The 24520-nt window shown below is 35.6% G+C and overlaps 1 protein-coding gene across 1 annotated transcript in view; it reads left to right on the forward strand.

Moving 5' to 3' along the window:
- LOC308414969 (uncharacterized protein) overlaps nt 1–24520 on the forward strand; it is a gene marked incomplete at both ends in the record, with an annotated part of 347470 nt that overhangs the window by 269903 nt on the left and 53047 nt on the right. The window contains 4 exons of the mRNA XM_080910119.1: nt 2499–3013; nt 8630–8705; nt 8943–8991; nt 18221–18444. Coding sequence (XP_080766245.1) covers nt 2499–3013; nt 8630–8705; nt 8943–8991; nt 18221–18444 — 864 coding nt within the window. The remainder of the gene's footprint in view (nt 1–2498; nt 3014–8629; nt 8706–8942; nt 8992–18220; nt 18445–24520) is intronic.

Genomic DNA, 24520 nt, shown 5'->3' on the forward strand with positions numbered 1-24520 from the left:
ATAACCAGGGGAGGCTTCATTCTCTAAGAAGAGAAGAGAAGGGGGAGAGTTTCTATGAGAGGGGACCTGGAGGGAGAGCAGCATTTGGGATATAAATAAATAAATAAAATTTAAGAAAAGAAACTCTCATAATAAAACTTAATACTTAGTATGCTATTCAAAAATAATTTTGTTTGTAATTTATTCCTTTTTAATTCAACTCAGAATGGGATATGTAACACAATCTAGAATTACCAACTTTCACTTAATGTCTTTTTTAAAGGGTACATTATAGCACTGAGAATTCAGACTTTCAGAATTAGGATGGCAGGGTTTTAGTTCCACTTTGATCATTTACTACCTTGCTACCATGAACAAGTTAGTTGATCACTGTTTTAATTTGCTTTCCTATAGCATGAGTATAATAACAGTATCTATTTAAAAGAAATGCTATTAGGATTGAATGAGTGACCATGTACAAAGCATTTGAGCAGCAGCCACTCAATTCTGGTTATATATTATCTAGTCTATATTATACATATTTCACCCTGTCAGGATATTGACAGGCTTGATCTCATGCAAATCTCGTGCCTACAGTCCCAAGTACTCTTAAGCTTGTGTGTGAAGTTGTGCTCTCATGGCTAACAAATACTCTTTTGTTAACAGAAATTTATTCCATTTAGTTCCTGCACTATTTTATCCCCTCTTCTATGATGAACCCTAATCCTTTGGGGGAGATGGAGTGATATAGATGCCCCACATGGGGCAGAGCAGTCCACAGTATCTCATCCTCTGCATATTAACTACTTATGGATTCCTGTACCAATTGCCAACTACTGCCAAGGAAGTTTCTCTAAACAAATAGATAAACTAATAATATATGGATATGATGTTAAGAACTTAGAAGACAGTTCATATTATATCCATTTATCAGAATAATAGGACATGGATCTTCCCTAGGGCCTATAACCTAGATAACCATAGATTTTTGTCCCAGTTATTGGTATCAGGCATGGGTTCCTTCTTGTGGTGTGTACTTTAAATCCAATCAGAGATTGACTGTTATTTCCATACATTTGCACTACTGAATCGGTGGGTATACCTCACCAGGGATATGTTGTTTACAGGGTTCATAGCTTGGTAAGACTGTTGGTAATTTTTTCTCTCCCAGTAGCATTCAGAGGACATTTAAGAACTGTAAAAGATAACTAGTGAGTATGAAACTTCTGGGGTAGTCTGAACCAGATTTCTCCATGACCTGTGACTCAGGTCTGTAGTGCGTTCAGTAATAAGATCATACTGAATATTCTGGAGGGTAACCAAGAGCAATGTAATAGTTTGTAATTTGGTAGAGACCCCACTGACAAACAAATTGAAAAGAGATAACCAATACTTGCCACTGGAGTTTTTTAAAATAACCTATGCCCCTCCCCTGTTAAAGGAAACTTTCATTTAAACTCATGTGTATATATGTATATGTTACAAGAAACTTCCATAGTAGTAGGTTTCTCTATGGAATTTTCAATAGATCTTCAGTGTTATTCTTCCCACTCTCCTCCTCCTCCTCTACCCTGAATTCCTATCCACCAGCTAGATCCATTTGTGTTCCATTATTTCCATTTCTCCCTTCATACCACGTGTAATTCCAATAGAAAGAGAGACTGATATTGGAGCAGAACAATATTAAAGTTAGTAACTAAATAACAAAGAACTCTTTTTTCATGATGTCTACTCTATACTTGGTCTTCTAACAAGTTATTATAAAGTAGCTATAATTTATAAAACTGACAGCATATCTTCTCACATAATTCTGTTGTGTTTAATGTCTCCATGATTGTGATATTAATTAAGCTAATATCTTGATTGTTTCTCCTTGAAGTCAGTTTCAGAGCTTTTGCTTTTTAAAATATATTTACTTAATTTTACTTATATATAAGCTATGAGCTTAATTTAGAAACAAAACTTTATAAAAAAATTGCTCAAAAAGCATCAATTTCCCCTTGATTACCTGTGCTTCATTATTATTCTTCTGTAACTCTTTGTTATAAGTCAATTCTTAAATTTTTTCACACTTTCATTTCTCTTTTGAGAATATAAGCATATTCTTTTTTAAATTTTATTTAATTTTTTTACACTCCAGATTTTATTCACTTTCTGTTCCAAAACTATGCTTTTAAAAGTGTTGTTTGAAATGCTTGAAAAGAAGGTTGTAACATAGTTGATATTTTATATATAAAAACCTTTTAATTCATTCCCGAACAGGTGCCAAGTTCTTAATAGCTGTTTTCTGTCTAAAACTTTGTGTGACTTCTTTACAGAAAGAAACAATATATATGGTTATTTACCTTATTTTTTACTTTCAAACTTTGTTTGAAACAAGTTGTCTAAATAATCTCAAATCTAAACATTTTGAAATCCTACATTAATTTTTATTCAGTCTTGGGAATCTTAATGTGTCTACTACCTTTCCGAATCAATATCTAACAGCTAACCCTTTGTTTTTTCTTTGTATTCTTCAGTTGTCTGATAACTATGGTGGTGGTTCAAGAGCTGAGAGGGGATCTTTGGAAGTGCCCATGAGAGAAATTACTAGAAGATCTTCTCAAGTACCTGTTTGGAGATCAACAGAAGCACCTATTTGGGGACCTGAAGGAGGAAAACCTGTTGGGATTGAAAGAGGCTATGCTGTAAATCCTGCTAAAGATCTTGCTGTGAGTCCTGAAGAAGGACTCACAGTGATTCCTGCAAGGGGCCGTTCTGTGAGCCCTGCACGAGGATACTATGAGAGATGTGATAGAGAACGTGCTGTGAGTCTTGCAAGAGGATACACTGAGATACAAGCAAGGCCAAAAACCCCGAGTCATTTCAGTATGCATGATGTGAGTTCTGCACAGGAAATCCCTCTACAAGCAGCACGAAGACCTCCCATGAGACATGAAGAAAAATTTCTTCTGGGAGCTGCAGTGGGACTTACTGTAAAACCAGCAGAAGGATATGATGAAGAAACCTCTAAATCTGCCAGACCATATACCCAGTAAGTTTTTATAATGTCGCTTTACAATAACCTGCCTAGTATATATTATGTCTCCAAAGTAAAATTGGATTTTTCATATGCAGATATTTATGACTCTTAAGTGTAAAGATACTTTGTATAAGAGTTGTTTTAAGAATTTAAAGGAAGGTATTCAGTAAAAAGAAATAGTTCAATGGAAAAAACTGTTGCTTACTTTCATCTCTCTTTTATTTGAGGATAATTTATGAAAAAAATACTGAATTATATATTTACAGAAAGTGACAAAACGTTTGCAAAAAGATAAATCTACCTTTAAAAATATAGCAATTTTATATATCCCAAAAGCAACAACCAATAAAATAATTTTACTGCCTCAATATTCAAAAGGCTGCAATGATCATACATGAAATGGTAAGACAGTGATGGAGAAAGCCTTATAAATTTGAAATGATATCAAGTTATCCTCTACTTTATTATCACTTGAAGAATATTATATAGCTTCCACAGTCACCCAAACTATCAAGTATCTCTAAAGGTTTTATTTGTTTTTTTCCATGCAGTAAAATATATATTATTTTATTAATATTTTATAATATAGTTATGTACTATTATTATAAATAATAATATAAATTACTAAATTGTATAACCATAAATCAATGTATGTTTAACTACTTTAAAATCAATGTTTAATTTGTAGTTTACTTACATGAAAAAAATACTTGGTATCAAATGCCGGACCCCAAGAGAGTTTTATAAATAATTTAGCTCTAAAAGTACATTAGAAACATTTATATTTACCCGTGGGCTTTCTGCATAGCTAAATAGTGTCAGTTTTAGTATATACTTTACTGAATAGTTACCAATTTAAATAAAAATATTCTTTTGACTATAAGTTATACCTACTTTAGAACTGGAAAATATATTCTGAATTAAAAGCATTTATTCCTTCATGAGTATAATAATAGAAGATCCTTTCAGTTTGCAGAAGTCATATTTTCATGTTGCATTAACTTTAAATATTTTAGCAAAGTGAAATTTTGTGCTTTTGTTTTTTGCACATCTTTAATTAAAATGTAATTATATCAACTTTTCCTTTCTCCTTCACTTCAGCCCCTTCTAAGACTCCTTCTGACTACTTCTTCCATGAGTTATATGTTGATAGCATCTTCTGTTTGTATGCTCATATGCACACAAATAATAGTGACATAACTTGCTGAGTCTGTGTATATGGTTTCATATGAGGCTTATGTGTATATGGTTTCATATGAGGATTATGTGTATATGGATTCAGGGATAACCATTTTGGATTAGATAACCAGTTAGGGATTCATCCCTGGGAGAGGCTACTTCTCCATTTCTCATCAGTCATTACTTGCCTGTAGTTGCTTGTCTAGGGTTATGATCCTAACACTTGTTGCCTCTCCTTGTAAACATGCTGATTGGTGCAATGTGAGTGTTTAACTGTTGGTGAAATTACATATTCAAAGGAAATGGCTGGAGAATATACTGAAACCAGTTTTTCTTTTCTTTTTTCTTTCTAAATTGGATATTCTCTGTATTTACATTTCAAATGTTATACCATTTTCCTCCACTCCCATCACCCCCTCTTGCCTCCATGAAGGTGCTCCCTCCTAATCACCCACTTCCACCTCAGAGCCTTGGCATTTCTCTACACTGGGAAAGAGGGAAAGCGAGCCTTCACTAGACCAAAGGCCGCTCCTCCCATTGATGCCAGACAATGCTGTCCTTTGCTACATATGTAACTGGAACCAATAAAGTCAGTTCAGAAATATTGACTTACCCTTTCCTTCAGAACATAATAAATGTTAACTAAAACCTCAAAAACTTTGACATTTTTGAATAAATAGTAAGTATTCACTATGATAAGACTAAATAGCCTGTGATTGACAAAGCTTCCTGTCTTTTTTTACATTATTTTATCTTTATTACTATTTCATTAAAATATAATTTTGTCATTCTCTCCCCTATCTTCCTTCTCTCTCCTTTTCTTTGCACCCTTTTTTTTACTTTCACTCAAATTAGTGGCCTGAATTTATTTTTTAATTGTTGACATATGTATATGTCACATATGTCACAACACACATACACACACACACACACACACACACACACACACACACACACACACACACACACACATATATATATATATATATATATATATATATATATATATATATATATATATATTTCACCTGATTAATCAGTATTTTACTTTGTATGTATATATATTTCAAACCTGAATAACCAATTGGTGTGCTCTCCTAGAATATCTCTGCCACTCTCAGCATTCCTAAGCTTCCTGTAGCTCCCATTTTCTTTAGAATGTCTATCTTCAACTCTTGTATAGGCAGTAATGATGGTAAGATTCTATGGGTGTAGATTCTAACATTACTAGAAGACACAGTCTCACAACAAAATCCCTGATCCTGTCTGGATTTTAGAATTTTTCCAACCCTTTTTCTGTAGTGTTTCTTGAGCTTTAGGTGCAAGAGTGTTTGTATTAGTATTGAGTTCAGTAACTGCATTTGGATTGGTTTTGGTTTTCTGTAATGGTTTCTGTCTGTTGCAAAGAGATATTTCCTTGATAAGGGATGAGAACCACACCTACTTGTGGGTATAAAAATATTTTAAATGTGTGGCAGGACCTTCCTCTAATGAATAACGATTTCAAGGAGCCACTCACTAAGGTGAGTAGGCAGGGCCTCCAGGTTGGAGAGTGGAAGAGGAAAATCAGGAGAAAACATAAGCCTTCTGGACAGGGAGATCATGGAAGACACGGTGTAGATAGGGGAGGCCATCGGTTTAGGTGGCAGTAACCCACAATGAGAACTTAGCAAGCCAGGTGGAGAGGATTCAGAGCTCTGGGTTAGAGAGTCTGCAGGGCTGAGATGATCAGCCTGGCTGGCTGGCTGAGAATATGCCAGTGGTAACATGGATTGCATTTTAAAATATTTCACACTACAAGAATGTATTAAGAGATAGCATTGTCTTAGGAAAATGGTGGTTGTAGGTTCTCCTCAAAAATCTATGAATTCACCAACACCAAATAGTAAATCAGTTTTCTAGTATCAAGCATAATTTTGCTCCTGTTGAACCAGAGTTATGACTAAATCTCCATCTCAAAGCGAAAGGTATTTGTCATCAAACTGTCATTCACAAGCCGGCTGAAGTGAGATGTGTTCAATTCTGCCCCATGTTATTAATAACATTTCAAAGCCCATGCTGATAAAATTATAAAAGTCTTATGACTGATGCTAGGAACATAAACCAAGCTAAACTGAATAATTACAATTTTTGCCAAACTTCTATCTACTTTTCACTAACCAAAGAAAATAATATGACCAAACCTAACAATTCAAAATCAGGTGGACTTAACCTATAAGGAAAGAAGAGAGGAGTACTTGCTAAATCATAAACTCTACCACACTGGGCAATCTTAATTCAATAATATCTACACATTAGCTATGAATAAGACTTGGTTTCCTCTTTTTTTTTTTTTTAATAAGACTGTTCTATGTAATGACTAGATAAAAACATTACAACAAATACTCTTTAGAATGACATCAGAATATACTTTTAAATATAAATAGCAATGTTACTTTTTTAAATCTCAGGAAGTTCTTGGTAAATGCTATTGTCTAATTATAGGCTGGTGATTAAACACATATGTGAAATAGTATAAATATCTATAGCAATTGATATGCATTTCAGCGGCCATTTCTAAATAATTTTACATTGTTCCATTGACTATATTTAGTAAGTTCATTGCTTCATTAATTTTATATATACACAATATATAAACTTTGATTCATCATAAGTCATCTTAGAAACAAGTTCAAATACATATGTTTGTAGTAATTTCAATATGAATGCTCATATATATTACTTCACTGTTTATTTTTCTGTAAAAAGTACTTATATGATCAAGAACTATAAGATATTCCAATATTATGTGAACAATAAAATGTGCTAGTTCTTATTATGCATGTGCATGTATACATATACATACATATATAAATATTTACTAACTTTTCAAGACAATGGAAATTTCTCTCTATTTTTTTTCTAATTTGGTTTATTAGAAATTGCCCATGAAGCTTTTTCTAGGTTTATTTCCAGGTTCTTGTTGGTCTTGTAAATACTGCATAATATTTTTCTATTGCCACTTGAACATCTAATAAGTAACAAAGGGTTATTTGCTTCCAACTTTGAACCATAATATTCAGTTTTAAACTTATATGTACTATTACAATGCTTATTTCTGAATTTTTAGTGTGATTTTAAAACCCGCTTTTTTCTTTTCTTTAGAACTATTTCTGATGATGATGAGGAGGAGGAAAATGAAAATGGATCCTCAATCATAATGGTAAAATTTTCACAAGTATCAGTATTGTTTGAAAGTTATATTTCTCTACTAACATCGAAATCATCCTTCTATGTCAGTTCATTTTATCCTTTATATTTGGTGGATACTATTAAATGCATAAAATATAAATGCATGCATATATTGAATAATTTTGGAAGGATGCAAACAAAGTTGTTGTCAGTAGGCAAAATGAATAGAAACACAGTTTTAATATTTACAACTCATACATCTATTTTGTTTGAATATTTTGCATATTTAACTTTGTCCTTTTATTACCGTCATCATTTAAAAATAAACAAGTATCTTGTGAAATGAATATTTGGAAACATGTATATAATAAGCTCTGAGAATAAAATTACTCAATCATATTTTTTTTTAATTTCCTAACGAGAAATTTAATGCTTCAAAGTCACAAAGTATAGCTAGACAACAACCACCTGGGTTTATTTGCCATTACATTCATTCATTGAGTATTTTCTGATACAAGAACTCAGCAATTAGCATACACAGTATAATAAGTTGGAAAAAATCACAAAATTGCCTACTACAAACATGGCTAGCACAATATTACTAAACTTATTTTCTTATACTTTAGTAGCTCATTCTAATTCCACGAAAGGTTTTTTTGAACTATTGTAAACTTATCAAAAAATAATAAACTATCAGAATAGTCAGTAATGAATGTGTATGTAAAATATCAAAATAGCTAATAATAAGTTCATGACACTATGTATTGGAAACACTATAACAAATAAAACTAAGGTTAATTCTGGAAATTCAAGGAGAATTTAATAGAACTGGGATACTGATCCAATCACTTTAAAATGTTTTTTAAATTTTTCTACATGTATAAGATGGTTCTTGATAATAGCCGTCTCCTACTGCTCTCCCCTAGATCCCTTTCTAAACTGTTCAACATGTCTCCACTCTTTCCTTCTAGTTAACTCCTCCACGTCTTCCCCAACATATTTCTACTTTCCTTCCAAGTTTATAGCTCTGCTTGTTATTTATTATTATTGTTTTTCGTTTATAACTGACTAAAACCATCTAATGATTTCCACATGGGCACAAGTATAAGGTCATCCAACTATTCTTGAAGTACCTAGCAATTGCTCCCCCACCATCTTGTATACAAGGAAAAATGCTACAACCCTCATTAGTTGATTTTTGGTCCTTAGCTAAGGACAGAGCATCAAGAGCCCCTCCCCCTCCGAGACGGAATATTCAATTTTCTTTATATTGTGTAGGTCTCATTTAATAACCACAAACACAAATTACATGTGCAACAGCTATGTCATTTACAGAGGTCAGCCTTTCACATCAGTACTGCCCATCCTACATCTCTTAGATTATAATTAATCTTTCTTTACAATAAAATAAGTAGCATTTCCTGATGATAGTAAGATACTTTTGTCCTTTTAAATTTTTAAAGTATTTCTATATTACAACAATGTGTTTAAATGGAGATGAAGTGTTATTACCTGATCAAATTAAAATAGTAAATTACTATAGCCGTTTCAGTAGTTGGATTATCTAATTTGCATGTTCTTTTCTTTGTAGAATATTATAAATTGTTTCATGAAGGCAAAAGCCCAAAACTGGATTGACTGTAAGTTTCTTTTTGTTGGCTTTTTTTCTTCTGTTCTTACAAATGCATTTCTTTCCATTGCTGCTTATATTGAAGAGCTAAAACATAATGTCAGCACTAAATTTCCCAGAGTTGCTATAGAACATTTTTGTTATAGGCCTTTTTAAAGAATGGTTGTATAAACAGATCAATTTATTAATATATGCATGATAGAATTTCAAGTACTGTATGAAATATATATGGAAAGAATAGACATCCATGTGTTGTCTCTGATTTAGTGGGATTGCTTTGAGTATCCATTTAAATTAATACCTGCTGTTAGTTTGTTGTATATTGCTTTTACTATGTTTAGATATGAGCATTAAATTACTGATCTCTCCAAAACTTTTAACATGAAGGGGTGTTATATTTTGCCCAATGCATTTCAGCATCTAATGAGATGATCATGTGATTATTCTACATTGGTTTTATTTTTTTTATTGTCAACATTTTATTTTGTTAGATATTTCATGTATTTACATATCAAATGTTATCTACCCCATTTTTTCTATTTTATCCCCTCTCCCCCTGCTTGTATGAAGGAGATAAGAAAGGGTCTATTTTCATTCTTTTGCATGTTGAGTGCCAGTTGGACCAGCACCATTTGTTGAATAGGCTGTCCTTTTTCCATTGAATGTTTACTGCTCCTTTGTCAAAAATCAGGTGACCATATACATGAGGGCTCATTTCTGGATCTTCTATTCTATTCCATTGATCCACTTGCCTATTTCTGTACCAGTACCATGCAGTTTTCAGCACAATTGCCTTGTAATATAGCTTGAGGTCAGGGATAGTGATTCCCGCAGATGTTTTTTTGTTGTTGAGGATGGATTTCGCTATTCTAGGTCTTTTGTTATTCCATATGAAATTGCACATTGATCTTTCCAATTCCATGAAGAACTGGGTTCGAATTTTGATGGGAATTGCATTGAATCTGTAGATTGCTTTTGGTAGGATGGCCATTTTTAAGATGTTGATCTTTCCAATCCATGAGCATGGGAGATCTTTCCATTTTCTGAGATCCTCCTCAATTTCTTTCTTTAGAGGTTTGAAGTTCTTGTCATACAGGTCCTTCACTTCCTTAGTTAGAGTCACACCAAGGTATTTCATAGTTTTTGTAACTATTGTGAAGGGTACCTTTTCCTTAATTTCTTTCTCCACATGTTTTTCCTTTGAGTATAGGAAGGCTACTGATTTGTTTGAGTTAATTTTGTATCCGGCCACTTTGCTGAACTTGTTTATCAGCTGTAGGAGTTCTCTGGTGGAATTTTTGGGGTCACTCAAGTACACTATCATGTCATCGGCAAAGAGTGATGTTTTTATCTCTTCCTTTCCGATTTGTATCCCCTTGATCTCCTTTTGCTGTCTAATTGCTCCAGCCAGGACTTCCAGTACTATGTTGAATAGGTAGGGAGAGAGTGGGCAGCCTTGTCGAGTCCCTGATTTTAGTGGGATTGCTTCAAGTTTCTCGCCATTAAGTTTGATGCTGGCTGTTGGTTTGCTGTATATTGCTTTTATTATGTTTAAATATGGGCCTTGGATTCCTGTTCTTTCCAGTACTTTAAACATGAAGGGGTGTTGGATTTTGTCGAATGCTTTCTCAGCGTCTAGTGAGATGACCATTTGATTTTGGTCTTTAAGTTTGTTTATATGGTGGATTACATTGATGGATTTCCTTATGTTAAACCATCCCTGCATCCCAGGGATGAAGCCTACTTGGTCATGATGAATGATGGTTTTGATGTGTTCTTGGATTCGGTTTGCAAGGATTTTGTTGAGTATTTTTGCATCAATGTTCATAAGTGAGATTGGTCTGAAGTTCTCTTTCCTTGTAGGGTCTTTGTGTGGTTTAGGTACGAGGGATATTTTAGCCTCAAAAAATGAGTTGGGTAGTATTCCATCTGATTCTATCTTTTGGAATAGTTTGGAGAGTATTGGTGTTATATCCCCAATAAATGTCTGATAAAATTCTGCACTGAACCCGTCTGGACCTGGGCTTTTTTTGGTTGGGAGGCTTTTGATGACTTCTTCTATTTCTTTAGGTGTTATAGGGTTATTTAGATGGTTTACTTGGTCCTGGTTAAACTTTGGGACCTTGTATCTGTCTAGGAATTCATCCATTTCCTCCAGATTTTCCAATTTTGTGGAGTATAAGTTTTTGTAGTAGGATCTGATGATTTCTTGAATTTCCTTAGTTTCAGTTGTTATGTCACCACTTTCCTTTCTGATTTTGTTAATTTGGATACTCTCTCTTTGCCCTTTAGTTAGTCTGGCTAGGGGTTTATCAATCTTGTTGATTTTCTCAAAGAACCAACTCTTTGTTTTGTTGATTTTTTCAATGGTTTTTTTTTTTTGTTTCTGTTTGGTCTATTTCTGCCCTAATTTTGATTATTTCTTGCCGACTACTCTTTTTGGGTATATCTGCTTCCTTTTGTTCTAGGGCTTTTAGCTGTGCTGTCAGGTTGCTGATGTGAGCTCTCACCAGTTTCTTCTTGGAAGCACTTAGGGCAATGAGTTTTCCTCTCAATACTGCTTTCATTGCATCCCATAGGTTTGGGTATGTTGTGTTATCATTTTCGTTGAATTCTAGAAAGTCCTTAATTTCTTTCTTTATTTCTTCTTTGACCCTGCTATCCTTTAACAGAGCGTTGTTTAGTTTCCATGTGTATGTGGGCATTTTGTTGTCTTTGTTGTTGTTAAAGACCAGCCGTAGACCATGGTGATCTGAGAGGATGCATGGGAGTATTTCAATCTTCTTATATCGATGAAGGCTCGTTCTGTGTCCAATTATGTGATCAATTTTGGAGAAGGTGCCATGGGGTGGTGAGAAGAAGGTGTATTCTTTTACTTTAGGATAGTATGTTCTGTATATATCTATTAATTCTAGTTGGTTCAAAGTCTCTGCTAGTTTTGCAGTGTCCTTGTTCAGTTTCTGTTTCCCTGATCTGTCCATTGTTGAGAGTGGGGTCTTAAAGTCTCCCACTATTATTGTGTGGGGTGAAATGTATTTTTTGAGCTTTAGTAGAGTTTCTTTTATGAATGTGGGTGATTTTTTATTTGGAGCATATATGTTAAGGATTGAGAGTTCCTCCTGACAGATTTTCCAGGTAATGAGTAAAAAGTGTCCTTCTTTATCCTTTTTGATAACTTTTGGTTGGAAGTTTACTTTATTCGATATTAGAATAGCCACTCCAGCTTGCTTCTTGGAGCTGTTTGCTTGGAAGTTTTTTTTCCACCCTTTTACTCTGAGATAGTGTCTGTCTCTGTCTCTGAGATTAGTTTCCTGTATGCAGCAAAAGGCTGGATTTTGTTTATGTATACAGTCTGATAGTCTATGTCTCTTTATTGGGGAGTTGAGACCATTTATGTTAATAGATATCAAGGAATAATTGTTTCTGTTTCCTGCCATTTTTGCTTTTTTGGGTTGAGTTGTGTCTGTGTCTTTTTCTTCTTTTAGTTTTCTTGTTTAGGAGTTTTCTTGTTTTTACTAGGCTGTATTTTCCCTCCTTGTATTGGGTTTTCCACCTATAATTTGTTGTAGTGCTGGGTTTGTGGTCAGATATTGTGTGAATTTTGATTTGTCTTCCAATATCTTTGTCTCTCCATCGATGGTGATTGATAGTTTTGCTGGTTATAGCAGCTTGGGCTGGCACTTGTGCTCTCTTAAGGAGTTCATGATGTCTGTCCAGGCTCTTCTAGCTTACATAGTCTCTGTTGAGAAATCGAGTGTGAGTCTGATTGGTCTGCCTTTATATGTTACCTGACCTTTTTCCCTTACTGCTTTTAGTATTCTTTCTTTACTTTGGGCACTTGATGTTTTTACTATTATGTGTCGGGAGGGATTTCTTTTCTGGTCCAACCTATTTGGAGTTCTGAAGGCTTCTTTTATGCTCGTGGTCATCTCATTCTTGAGGGTAGGGAAGTTTTCTTCTATGATTTTGTTGAAGATATTTACTGTGCCTCTTAGTTGATACTCTTCTCCCTCTTCTATTCCTATTATCCTTAGGTTCGGTCTTCTCATTGTGTCTTGTATTTCCTGGACATTTTGGGTTAGGAGCTTTTTGTTTTTTGCATCTTCTCTGGCTGTTTTGTCTATGTTTGCAATGTTGTCTTCTGCCCCCGAGATTCTCTCCTCGATCTCTTGTAATCTGTTGGAAATGCTTGCTTCTGTGACTCCTGATTTCTTTTTTTGGTGTTCTGACTCTAGGGTTATCTCTTTTAGCGCTTTCTTTATTGTGTCAATTTCTGTTTTAATTTCCCTCTTCCATTCCTTTATTTCTTTGGTTCTGTTTTCATCTCGTTCTTTGAGTTCTTTGAGTGTTTTTCTTGTTTCTTCTTTAAAAGCTTCTGAATCTTTTTGCTTTTCCTCCCTTTCTTGTTTAAGTAACTCTATCAGCGTCTTGAGGCATGATTTCAGGTCTGTGTCTTCTTTCTCTGGAGTGTTTGGAATTCCGATGTTTGCTACTATCGGAGAGCTGGGTTCTGGTGTTGCTAGATTGTCTTGGTTTCCTTGGGATATACTCTTTCTCTTTCCTCTTGCCATTTTGTTGTCAGTGATATGTTCTTGCCTTTTCCTTGTATCTGGTCTGTGTCCCTGGTACACTTTCCGTGTGCACTCCACAGAGATCTCTCTACTCCCCGGCAGCCCAGGTTCCGGGTGGCAGCTGGGCCAGGCTCCGCTCTGAGTACTAAAGTTGCAGATGGGAACAGATGTTCCTATGATCTGTTCCTGGTCACAGATGCTCAGCCTCTCCGAGCCACCTTTCCGGCTGGCAGGTGGGCCAGGCTCTGCTCTGTGTCCTGAAGTCGTCTCAGGGTGGGAACAGAAGTTCCTAAGATCTGTTCCCGGTCACTGGGTCGGGGAGGACAGGGCAGGTCAGGGCAGGGGGTGCCCTTTCTGTGTGCACTCCGCAGAGATCCCTCTGCTCCCCCGCAGCCTAGGTCTCCCACTCACCAGTTGCTCAGCCTGTTCGAGCCGCCTTTCCGGCTGGCTGTTGGGCCAGGCTCTGCTCTGTGTCCTGCAGTCGTCTCAGGGTGGGAACAGAAGTTCCTAAGATCTGTTCCCAGTCACTGTATCGGGGAGGACAGGGCAGGTCAGGGCAGGGGGTGCCCTTTCCGTGTGCACTCCGCAGAGATCCCTCTGCTCCCCCGCAGCCTAGGTCTCCCACTCACCAGTTGCTCAGCCTGTAGGAGCCGCCTTTCCGGCTGGCAGTTGGGCCAGGCTCCGCTCTGTGTCCTGAAGTCGTCTCCGGGTGGGAACAGAAGTTCCTAAGATCTGTTCCAGGTCGCAGTTTCTCAGCCTGTACGAGCCGCCTTTCCGGCTGGCAGTTGGGCCAGGCTCCGCTCTGCTTCCTGAAGTCGTCTCCGGGTGGGAACAGAAGTTCCTAAGATCTGTTCCAGGTCGCAGTTTCTCAGCCTGTATGAGCCGCCTTTCCGGCTGGCAGTTGGGCCAGGCTCCGCTCTCTCCATCTAGATTTTTTTAGTTATGTTGGATATAGTCTTTTGTAGTAGGATAAAATGAATTTTTAAAAGTTTCTGTTGTTATGTTTTTCTTTTCATTTTTGATTTTGATAATTTGGATACTGTCTCTATGTCATTTAGTTCATTTGGATAGAGGTTTATCTAGCTAATTTTCTCAAAAAAAAAAAAAAAACCCAGCTTTTTTGTTGTTGTTTTCTTGATTCTTTATATTGATTTCATTATTTCTATTTGGTTGATTTCAGCCCTAAGTTTGACTATTTCCTTATACTTTTGGGGGGGTGTTTGCTTCTTTTCCTTCTATTGCTTTCACATGTGATGTTAAGTTGTTGGTGTAGGATCTCTTCAATTTCTTTATGGGGACACTTAGTGCTATGAATTTTCCTCTTAGCACAGCTCTTATTGCATCACATATGTTTGGGTATATTGTGCCTTCATTTTTTTGAATTATAAGAAGTCTATAATTTATTTCTTTATTTCTTCCCTGACCAAATTATCAATGAGCAGAGAGTTGTTCAGTTTCCATGGGTATATGGGCATTCTGTTGTTTTTGCTGTTACTGAAGTCTAGCCTTATTCTGTGGTGATTGGATAGGAAGTGTGGGGTTATTTCAATCTTCTTGTATCTGTTAAGGCTTTCTTTGTGAGCAATTATTTGGACCATTGGAAAAGGTTCAATGAGGTGATGAGAAGATTGTATATTGTTTCATTTTAGGGTGAAATGCTATGTGTATGCACACACAAACACACACACACACACAGAGAGAGAGAGAGAGAGAGAGAGAGAGAGAGAGAGAGAGAGAGAGAGAGAGAGAGAGAGAAAGAGAGAGACATATGGTTTGTCGTGAAATTTTTTTGGTTTCTCCATTTATGTTGATTGAGAGGTTTGCAAGATATAGTAGCCTTAGCTGGAATTTATGTTCTCTTAGAGTCTGCATGACATATGACCAGGCTCTTGTGGATTTTAGTGTCTCTGTTGAGAAGTCTGATATAATTCTGAAAGGTCTTCCTTTACATGTTACTTGGCCTTATTTCCTTGCACACTTTAATATTTTTCTTTGTTCTGTGCATTTAGTGTTTTGATTATTAATGTAATGAGAGGATTTTCTTATCTTTTCCAATTTATTTGGTGTTATATATGCTTCTTGTACATTTATGGCTACCTCTTTCTTTTGGCTGGGGAAGTTTCCTTCTATGGTTTTGTTAAAGATGATTTCAGGTTCTTTGAAATGGTAATCTTAACTCTCTTTTATTCCTGTTATTCTTAGGTTTGGTCTTTCATTGTATCCTGGATTACCTGGATGTTTTGGGTTAGGAGTTTTGTGTGTGTGTGTGTGTGTGTGTGTGTGTGTGTGTGTGTGTTTTGAATTTTCTTTGACTGTTTTGTCGATATCTTCTGAGGTATTTTCTAAGACTATCATTTTTTCTCTTTTTTCCCTTATATTCTGTTGTTGTTGCTGCATCATTTGTGCCTGACCTCTTTCCCAAGTTTTCCATTTCCACAGTTGATTCCAGGTACCAAAGTTAAATTAGGATCAGATCAACTATCTAAACAGTTCCATAACTCCTAAAAAAGTAGAAGCAGTCATTAAAAGTCTCCCAACCAAAAAAGCCCAGGACCAGATAGATTTAGTAGAGAATTCTATTAAAAATTCAAAGAAGACCTAATACCAATATTCTTCAAACTATTCCCACAAAATAGAAACAGAAGGAACACTACCCAACATGATATGCACTCATATAAGTGGATATTAGCCAAAAACCTTGGAATACTGAAGATTCAATCCACAGACCACATGAAACCCAAAAAGTTGGAAGACAAAAGAATGGATGCTCCAGTGCTTCTTGAAAGGGGGAACAGAATATTCACAGAAAGAAATACAGAGACAAAGTATGGAGCAGAGACTGAAGGAAATGCCATACAGAGACTGCCCCACCCGGAGATCCATCCCATACACAGTCACCAAACCCAGACAATATTGTAGATGCCAAGAATTGCATGCTGACAGGAACCCAATATAGATATCTCCTGATAGCCTCTGCCAGAGTCTGAGAAATACAGAGTCACATGCTCACAATCAGCTATTGGATTGAGAACAGGGTCACCAATGAGGAGTTAGAGAAAGGACTGAAGGAGCTGAAGGGGTTTGCAACCTCATAGGAAGAACAATAATGTCAACCATCCAGATCCCCAAGAGCTCACAGGGACTAAACCACCAACCAAAGAGTACACATGGGGGAGCCCATGGCTCCAGCAGCATATGTAACAGAGAATGGCTTTATCAGGCATCAAAGAGAGGAGAGGTCCTTGGCCCTCTGAAGGCTTAATTTCCCAGTTAGGGGAATAATATGGCAGGGAGGTAGGAGGAAGTGGATGGGTGGGGGAAAACCCTCATAGAGGCAGGAAGAGGGGGAATGGCTTAGGGGGATTCCAGATTGAAAATCTGGAAACAGGATAACATTTGAAATGTAAGTAGCGAAAATATCAAATAATTATTAATAATAATAATAATAATAATAATAATAGAGCCAAATTATTTTTGGATAACATTCTTAATCTCATTTACACTAATATGAATGACCTTTGATTAATATCTATTAAGTTATTGTAATCAAAACTGTAATTTATTTACATTTCAGATCTACCCTTACAGATTTAGGCTATTACCAACAAGTAGTGTAGGAGACATTGAAATCCTGAGGATTAAACCATTTATATCACCCATTGCATAACAAGAAAATACCTACAAGGAAAGAGAATTTTAACCAAATATTTTAACAAAAACCACAAAATACAAAACACCAAAGAAGAGAAAATATATAGAACATATATTTGAAATATAGAATATCTTCATCGAAGTCTTGGTAAATGTTGAGTTACTTGATGATGTATATGCCTCATAATTTTAGTAGTAAAATATTATGTTTTTTAAAATTCATCTAAATTTTTCAGTCAGAATTCTAACATAACAGGGTGTATTTGGAAGCTAACACTCCTTTAAAAGTTCAAAAAGGGGAAAGTGTTATCAGAAAACAAGCCAGAACGATAAATTCAGGTTTAACTGACTATAAAAATATATTAATAAATCATAAAATATTAGTACATAATAATATTGTCCAGAAAAATTAAAATATTTTTATTTTAATGAAAGGAATGATTGCTACAGATATAGATTAAACATACAAAATAATTTAAGAGTAATTAGTAAACTAAATATTATTCAAGATAGTTCAAAGCATTTGTTAAAATATTTTGAAAAAGAAATATCCTTGGATTGTTGTTTTATATAATATACAGAAATCAAGATAGATATATTCATGATTTTTATATAAAATGAATAAAACTTTAACATTTAAAGCAAAAACATAAACTTTTCATATTTGTGGCTAACTATTGAAAAATTATGTACGCACCACAATGCCATAAACAAAAGAGATAGATTTTAAATATATGACAAATAAGGTGTTAATCTTCTTAATACATCAGCCAGGAGGTTAAAAATTGACAGTGTAGGACAAAAAATAAAACAAATGCTGAAATGACTACTGACAAAGTAAGAAATATAAGTGTCTATAAGTTAAAAAAAAGTAAAATATTGTCATTTTACTGTGAAGAAAAACTGTCTAATGGTAAGCTGTTAGATTGCTGCAAATGTTTGAAAATGTCATGATAATTTGAAGTCTACATTGTCATGATATCCAAACTAAAATTTTATTTTTGTTTGTTTTTGCAGGGTCCTGGTTTAAAAGACTCTTGCCCGCATTTTTCTCTGAGGAAGACCGAAATTCTTGGTCTAAAAATCTATTCTGTGCAATTTCCTGTACTGAACTGGGACATGGAACCTGTGAGGGATGGCTTTGGCATAAAAGAGCATCTAGAGGAATCTCGCTCTTTAGTTGGAAAAAATACTGGTTTATTTTGAAACATTCAACACTCTACTGGTTCTCACATCTGAATGTAAGTGCACAAGACAGTAAAGATTCTGATGTTGAAATAAAGTTTTATGGTAGCAGTAAGGGTGCACACTCCTGGAAAAGTAAAAGATGCTCATAAGACCTAATGTCAGGGTTGAGCAAATGTTACTACTTTATGCTTTTAAAAATGCTATCTAAACTGTCTACTACATCTAGTAAAGGTGATTTAATCTTTTGAAATCAAAAATACCTGTTTCTACTCCAAGCTCTTTCACTTATTAAATATAAGAGGCCAACCAAGTTGTTTGTCTTGTCTGAATCCCACTTTTTAAAAAAAATTATTCTAAAAAATATTATTATAGTCCACAAAATTTGATACATAATAATATATGATAAATACATGATTTTTTTCTTTTTATGTTCTTTTTTTCTAAGAAGGACTGAGGCTTCCACATTTTTTGCCTTCCTTATGTTTGAGCTTCATATGGTCTGTGAGTTGTTTCTTGGATATTCAGAGCTTTCTGGGGCTCATATCCAATTATCAGTGACCGCATATTATGTCTGTTCTTTTGTTATTGAATTACCTCACTCAGGATGATATTCTCTAGATACATCCATTTTCCTAGGAATTTCATAAAGTCATTGTTTCTAGTACCTGAGTAGTACTCCATTGTGTAAATGTACAACAATTTCTGTATTCATTAATCTACTGAAGGACAACTGGGTTCTTTCCAGCTTCTGGCTATTATAAATAAGGCTGCTATTACCATGGTGGAGCATCTTTGGGGTATATGCCCAGAAGTGGAATAACTGGGTCTTGAGGTAGTAGTATGTCCAATTTTCTGAGGAATGGCCAGACTGATTTCCAGAGTGGTTGTACCAGTTTACAACCCCATCAACAGTGGAGAAGTGTTCCTCTTTCTCCACATCCTCACCAGCATCTGCTGTCCCCTGAGCTTTTGATCTAAGCCATTCTGACTGGTGTGAGGTGGAATTTCAGGGTTGTTTTGATTTACATTTCCCTTATGACTAGGGATGTTGAACATTTTTAGGTGATTCTCAGCCATTTGGTATTCCTCAGATGAGAATTCATTGTTTAGCTCTATACCCCATTTTTTAATAGGAACTTTTGATTATCTGGAGTCTTAACTTCTTGCATTCATTGTATATATTGAATAATAGCCCTCTATCAGATGTGGGATTGGTAAATATCCATTTCCAGTCTGTAGACTGGGATTTTGTTTTCTTGACAGTATCCTTAGCCTTATAGAAACTTTGCAGTTTCATGAGGCCCCATTTATCGATTCTTGATCTTAGAGCATAGGCCATTGGTGTTCTGTTAAGGAAATTTCCCCCTGTGCGTAAGTGTTCAAAGAATTTTCCCACACTCTCTTATAGTAGTTTCAGTGTACCTGGTTTTACATGGAGATGTTTGATCCACTTGCACCTGAGCTTTGTACAAGGAGATAAGAGAGGATCAATTTGTATTTTTCTACATGCTGACTGCCAGTTGAACCAACACCATGTGTTGTAGAGGCTGTCCTTTTTCCATTGAATGTTTACAGCCCCTTTGTCAAAAATCAAGTGACAATATGTGTGAGGGTTCATTTCTGGATCTTCAATTCTATTCCACTGATATACCTGCCTATTTCTGTACCAGTACCTTGGGATTTTTAACACAAGTTGTTTGTAACATAGCCTGAGGTCAGGGATGGTGATTCTCCCAGTTTTCTTCTTGTTGAGAATAGATTTCACTATTCTACACTTTTTGTTATTCTAGATGAATTTTCAAATTGCTCTTTCTAACTCTAAGAAGAATTGAGTTGGAATTTTGATGGGGATTACATTAAATCTGTAGATTGCTTTTGGTAAGATGGCCATTTTGACAATGTCTATCCTTGGATTCTATGAGCATGGGAGATCTTTCTATCATCTGAGATCTTCTTCAATTTCCTTCTTCAGAGATTTGAAGTTCTTGTCATATGGACATTTTACTTTCTTATTTAGAGTCACACCAATGTATTTTATATTGTTTGTGACTATTGTGAAAGGTGTTGATTCCCTAATTTCTTTCCCAGAATGATTATTTTATGAGTAGAGTAGACTACTGATCAGTTTGAGTTGAGTTAATTTTATATCCAGCCACTGGATATAAACAGCTGAAGTTGTTCTCTGTTGGAATTTTTGGGGTCACTTAAGTATACTACCATGTCATCAGCAAATAGTGATATTTTGACATCTTCCTTTCCAAATTGTATCCCATAGACTTCCTTTTTCTGTCTAATTGTCTTTTGTTGTCAAATTGGTTAGGATTTCAAGTACTATGTTGAATAGGTAGGGGGAAAGTGGGTAGCCTTGTCTAGTCCCTAATTTTAGTGGGATTGCTTCAAATTTCTCACTGTTTAGTTTGATGTTGGCTATGGGTTTTCTGTATATTGTTTTTACTATATTAAGGTATGGGCTTTGGATTTCTGATGTTTCCAAGACTTTTAACATGAAGGGGTGCTGAATTTTGTCAAATGCTTTCTCAGCATCTAGTTAGAAGACCGTGTTTTTTTTTTTTCTTTCAGTTTGTTTATATGGTGGATTACATTGATGGATTTCAATATATTGAACCATCCCTGCATCCCAGGGATGAACCCTGCTTGATCATGGTGAATGATTGTTTTGATATGTTCTTGGATTCAGTTTGCAAGAATTTTATTGAGTATTTTTACATCAATTATCATGAGGGATATTGGTCTGAAGTTCTCTTTCCTTGTAGGTTCTTTGTGTGGTTTATTAATGAGAGTAATTGTGGCTTTGAAGATTGAGTTGGGTAGTATTCCCTCTGTTTCTATTTTGAGGAATTGTTTGGAGAGTACTGGTATTAGGTATTCTATGAATATTTGATAGAATTCTGCACTGACCCCGTCTGGTCCTGGGCTTTGTTTGTTTGGGAGGCTTCTGATGACTGCTTCTATTTCTTTAGGTGTTAGGAGATTGTTTAGATGGCTAATCTAGTTCTGATTTAACATTGGTATCTGGTATCTATCTAGAAATTTGTCCATTTCCTCTAGATTTTCTAATTTTGTTGAGTATAGGCATTTGTACTAGGATCTGATGATTTCTTGAATTTCCTCAGTTTTTGTTGTTATGTCTCCCCTTTAATTTCTGATTTTGTTTAACTGGATACTCTCTCTGTGCCCTCTAGTTATTCTGGCTAGAGGTTTATTGATCTTGTTGATTTTCTCAAAGAACCAGCTCCTGGTTTTGTTGATTCATTGTATGGTTGGTTTTGTTTTGAACTGGTTGATTTCTGCTCTAAGTTTCATTATTTTTTACCATCTACTCTTTTTGGGTGTATCTGTTTCTTTTTGATCTTGAGCTTTCAGCTTTGATGTCAAGTTGCTAGTGTATGCTCTCTCCAGTTTCTTTTTTGAGGCACTCAGAGCTATGAGTTTTCCTCTTAGTTCCACTTTCATTGCATCCCATAGGTTTGACTATGTTGTGCTTTTATTTTCATTAAATTCTAAAAAAAAAAAATTCCTTAATTTTTTCCTTTATTTCTTACTTGACCATCTTATCTTTGAGTAGCACATTGTTCAGCTTCCATATGTATGTGGGCTTTTTGTTGTCTTTGTTTTTATTAAAGACCAGCCTTAGTCCATGGTGATCTGATAGGATGCATGGGAGCATTTCAGTCTTCTTATATCTGTTAAGACTTGCTTTGTGAATGACTATATGGTCAATTTTGGAGAAGGTGCTGTGAGATGCTGAGAAGATAGCATATATATATTATTTTGTTTTAGGATGAAATATTCTGTACCTGTCTATTAATTCCAATTTTGTCATAACCTCTGCTGTGTTTCTGTTCAGTGTCTTCTTCCATGATCTGTCCACTGATAAGAGTGGGCTGTTGAAGTCTCCCCATATTATTGTGTGTGGTACAGTGTATGGTTTGAGCTTTAGTAGGGTTTCTTTTATGAATGTGGGTGCTCTTGTATTATGAGCAGAGATGTTCAGGATTTAGAGTTTGTCTTGATAGTTTTTTTCTGTGATGTCTAAAATGTGTTCTTCCTTATTTTTTGATAACTTTTGATTGAAAATTTATTCTATTAAATATTAGAATGGATACTCCAGATTGTTTTTTGGGACCAGCTTGGAAGTTTTTTTTGTTGTTGTTTTGTTTTTTTTTTTCCTAGCCTTTTAATCTGAGGTACTATCAGTCTTTGTCTCTGAGTTTCCTGTATGCAGCAAAATGCAGGTCCTTTTTACATATCTAGTCTGATAGTCTATGTCTCTTTATTGGGGAATTGAGTCCATTTATGTTAACATTTATTAAGTAATAATGATTGTTGTTTCTTGTAATTTTTGTTGTTAGATGCAGGATTATGTTTGTGTGTCTTACTTCTTTTGATTTTCTTGCATAGTTATTTTCTTGCTTTTTCTAGCATGTAGTATCCATTTTGTGTTGAATTTTCTATCTATTATCCTTTGTAGGTCTGGATTTGTGTTCAGATATTGTGTAAATTTGTTTTTTTCCACTGGAATATCTTGTTCTCTTCATCTATAGCAACTGTGAGTTTTTCTGGATATAGTAACCTGGTCTAGCATTTGTGTTCTCTTAGAGTCTGTATGATGTCTGTCCAGGATCTTCTAGCATAGTCTCTGTTGAAAAGTCTAGTGTAATTCTGATTGGTCTGCTTATATGTTACATATCCTTTTCCCCTTACTTCTTTTAGTATTCTTTCTTTATTTGAACATTTGGTGTTTTGACTATTATGTGTCTGGAAGAATTTCTCTTCTGATCCAATCTATTAGGAGTTCTGCTGCCTTCTTTTGGTTCATGGTCATCTTGTTCTTAAGGGTAGGAAAGTTTTCTTCTATGATTTTGTTGAAGATATTTACTGTGCCTTTCATTTGATATTCTTTGCCTGTTCTACACCTTTTATCCTTAGGTTTGGTCTTCTCATTATGTCTTAGATCTCCTGGACATTTTGGGTTAGGCATTTTTTGGTTTTTGCATCTTCTCTTACTGTTTTGTCAATGGTTTCTATGATCTCTTGATCCTCTGAGAACTTCTCTTTCATCTCTTATAGTCTGTTGGTGATGCTTGCATCTATGTCTCCTGATTTCTCTCTTAGGTTTTCTATTTCTAGGGTTGTCTCCTTTTGTTATTTCTTTATTGTATCTATTTCCATTTTCAATTCCTTCACCTGTTTGTGTTTTCTTGTAGTTCTTTGAGGAATTTCTCCTGGGTCTTCTGTAATTGTTTAAGGGCTTCTCAAAGATCTCCATCATCATCCTGAAGTATGATTTTAAGTCTAAATCTTATTTTTGTGGAGTGTTGGGATATCCACTATTTGCTGTGGTGGGAAAGCTGGATTCTGATGTTACCAGGTTGTCTTCGTTACCCTTTCTTGGGTTCTTGGTCTTTCCTCTTTCTATCTTGCTGTCAGTTATTGTGGGTGATCTTGTTTCTGAATGGTGCTTGTCTCTCCTGTGGGTTGAAGGTCTGTGGGCTCAGTAGTGAGATTGCTCCTGGGTGTTCCGCTCTTTCTGGACAAGCAGTAAGTTCTGATGGCAGTGACACAGTTCTGTCTTTGTGAGCTCAGGTGTGAGAGCTCTTGAGAGTCCATTCTGGGAACTCAGCTCTCTGCCCATAGGTTTTGCGTCCTAATGGTGGAGACCTGGCTCCTTTTCTAGGCCCAAAAGTACCCTTTTCCAGAGAGCATCATGCTCCCCCACTCTCTGAAAATCCCTGGAGTTTCCTTGCAGTATAGCTGGCCAGCCTGTATCTCATGCTCACTTTTGGTCCAGGTGGATAATGGCCTGTGTAGCTTGTCTGGGAGCTCAGCCTTTTGAAGGCAGATCCTGATTCCTGGTGGTGGGGACCTGGCCCTCACTGTGGGCCCGCAGGGACCCTGTTCTAGAGAGCACATGCTCGATGTGCTCTGAGAACTCCCTGTGTGATCTCCCTGGGCCTATGCCTCAGGCTCACCTGTGGTCCAACAAGTGCCTGTGTAGCTGATCTTGTCCATTTTCCTTAAAACAAGTCACAATGCTTTCCAAAAATTTTCATTCCACTTTCTCTTATGTATTGATCCTTTCTTTCTCAACCAGGTTCATCTTCCAAA

Source organism: Micromys minutus (assembly GCF_963924665.1).
Source record: "Micromys minutus genome assembly, chromosome: X".
Classification (NCBI taxonomy): domain Eukaryota; kingdom Metazoa; phylum Chordata; class Mammalia; order Rodentia; family Muridae; genus Micromys; species Micromys minutus.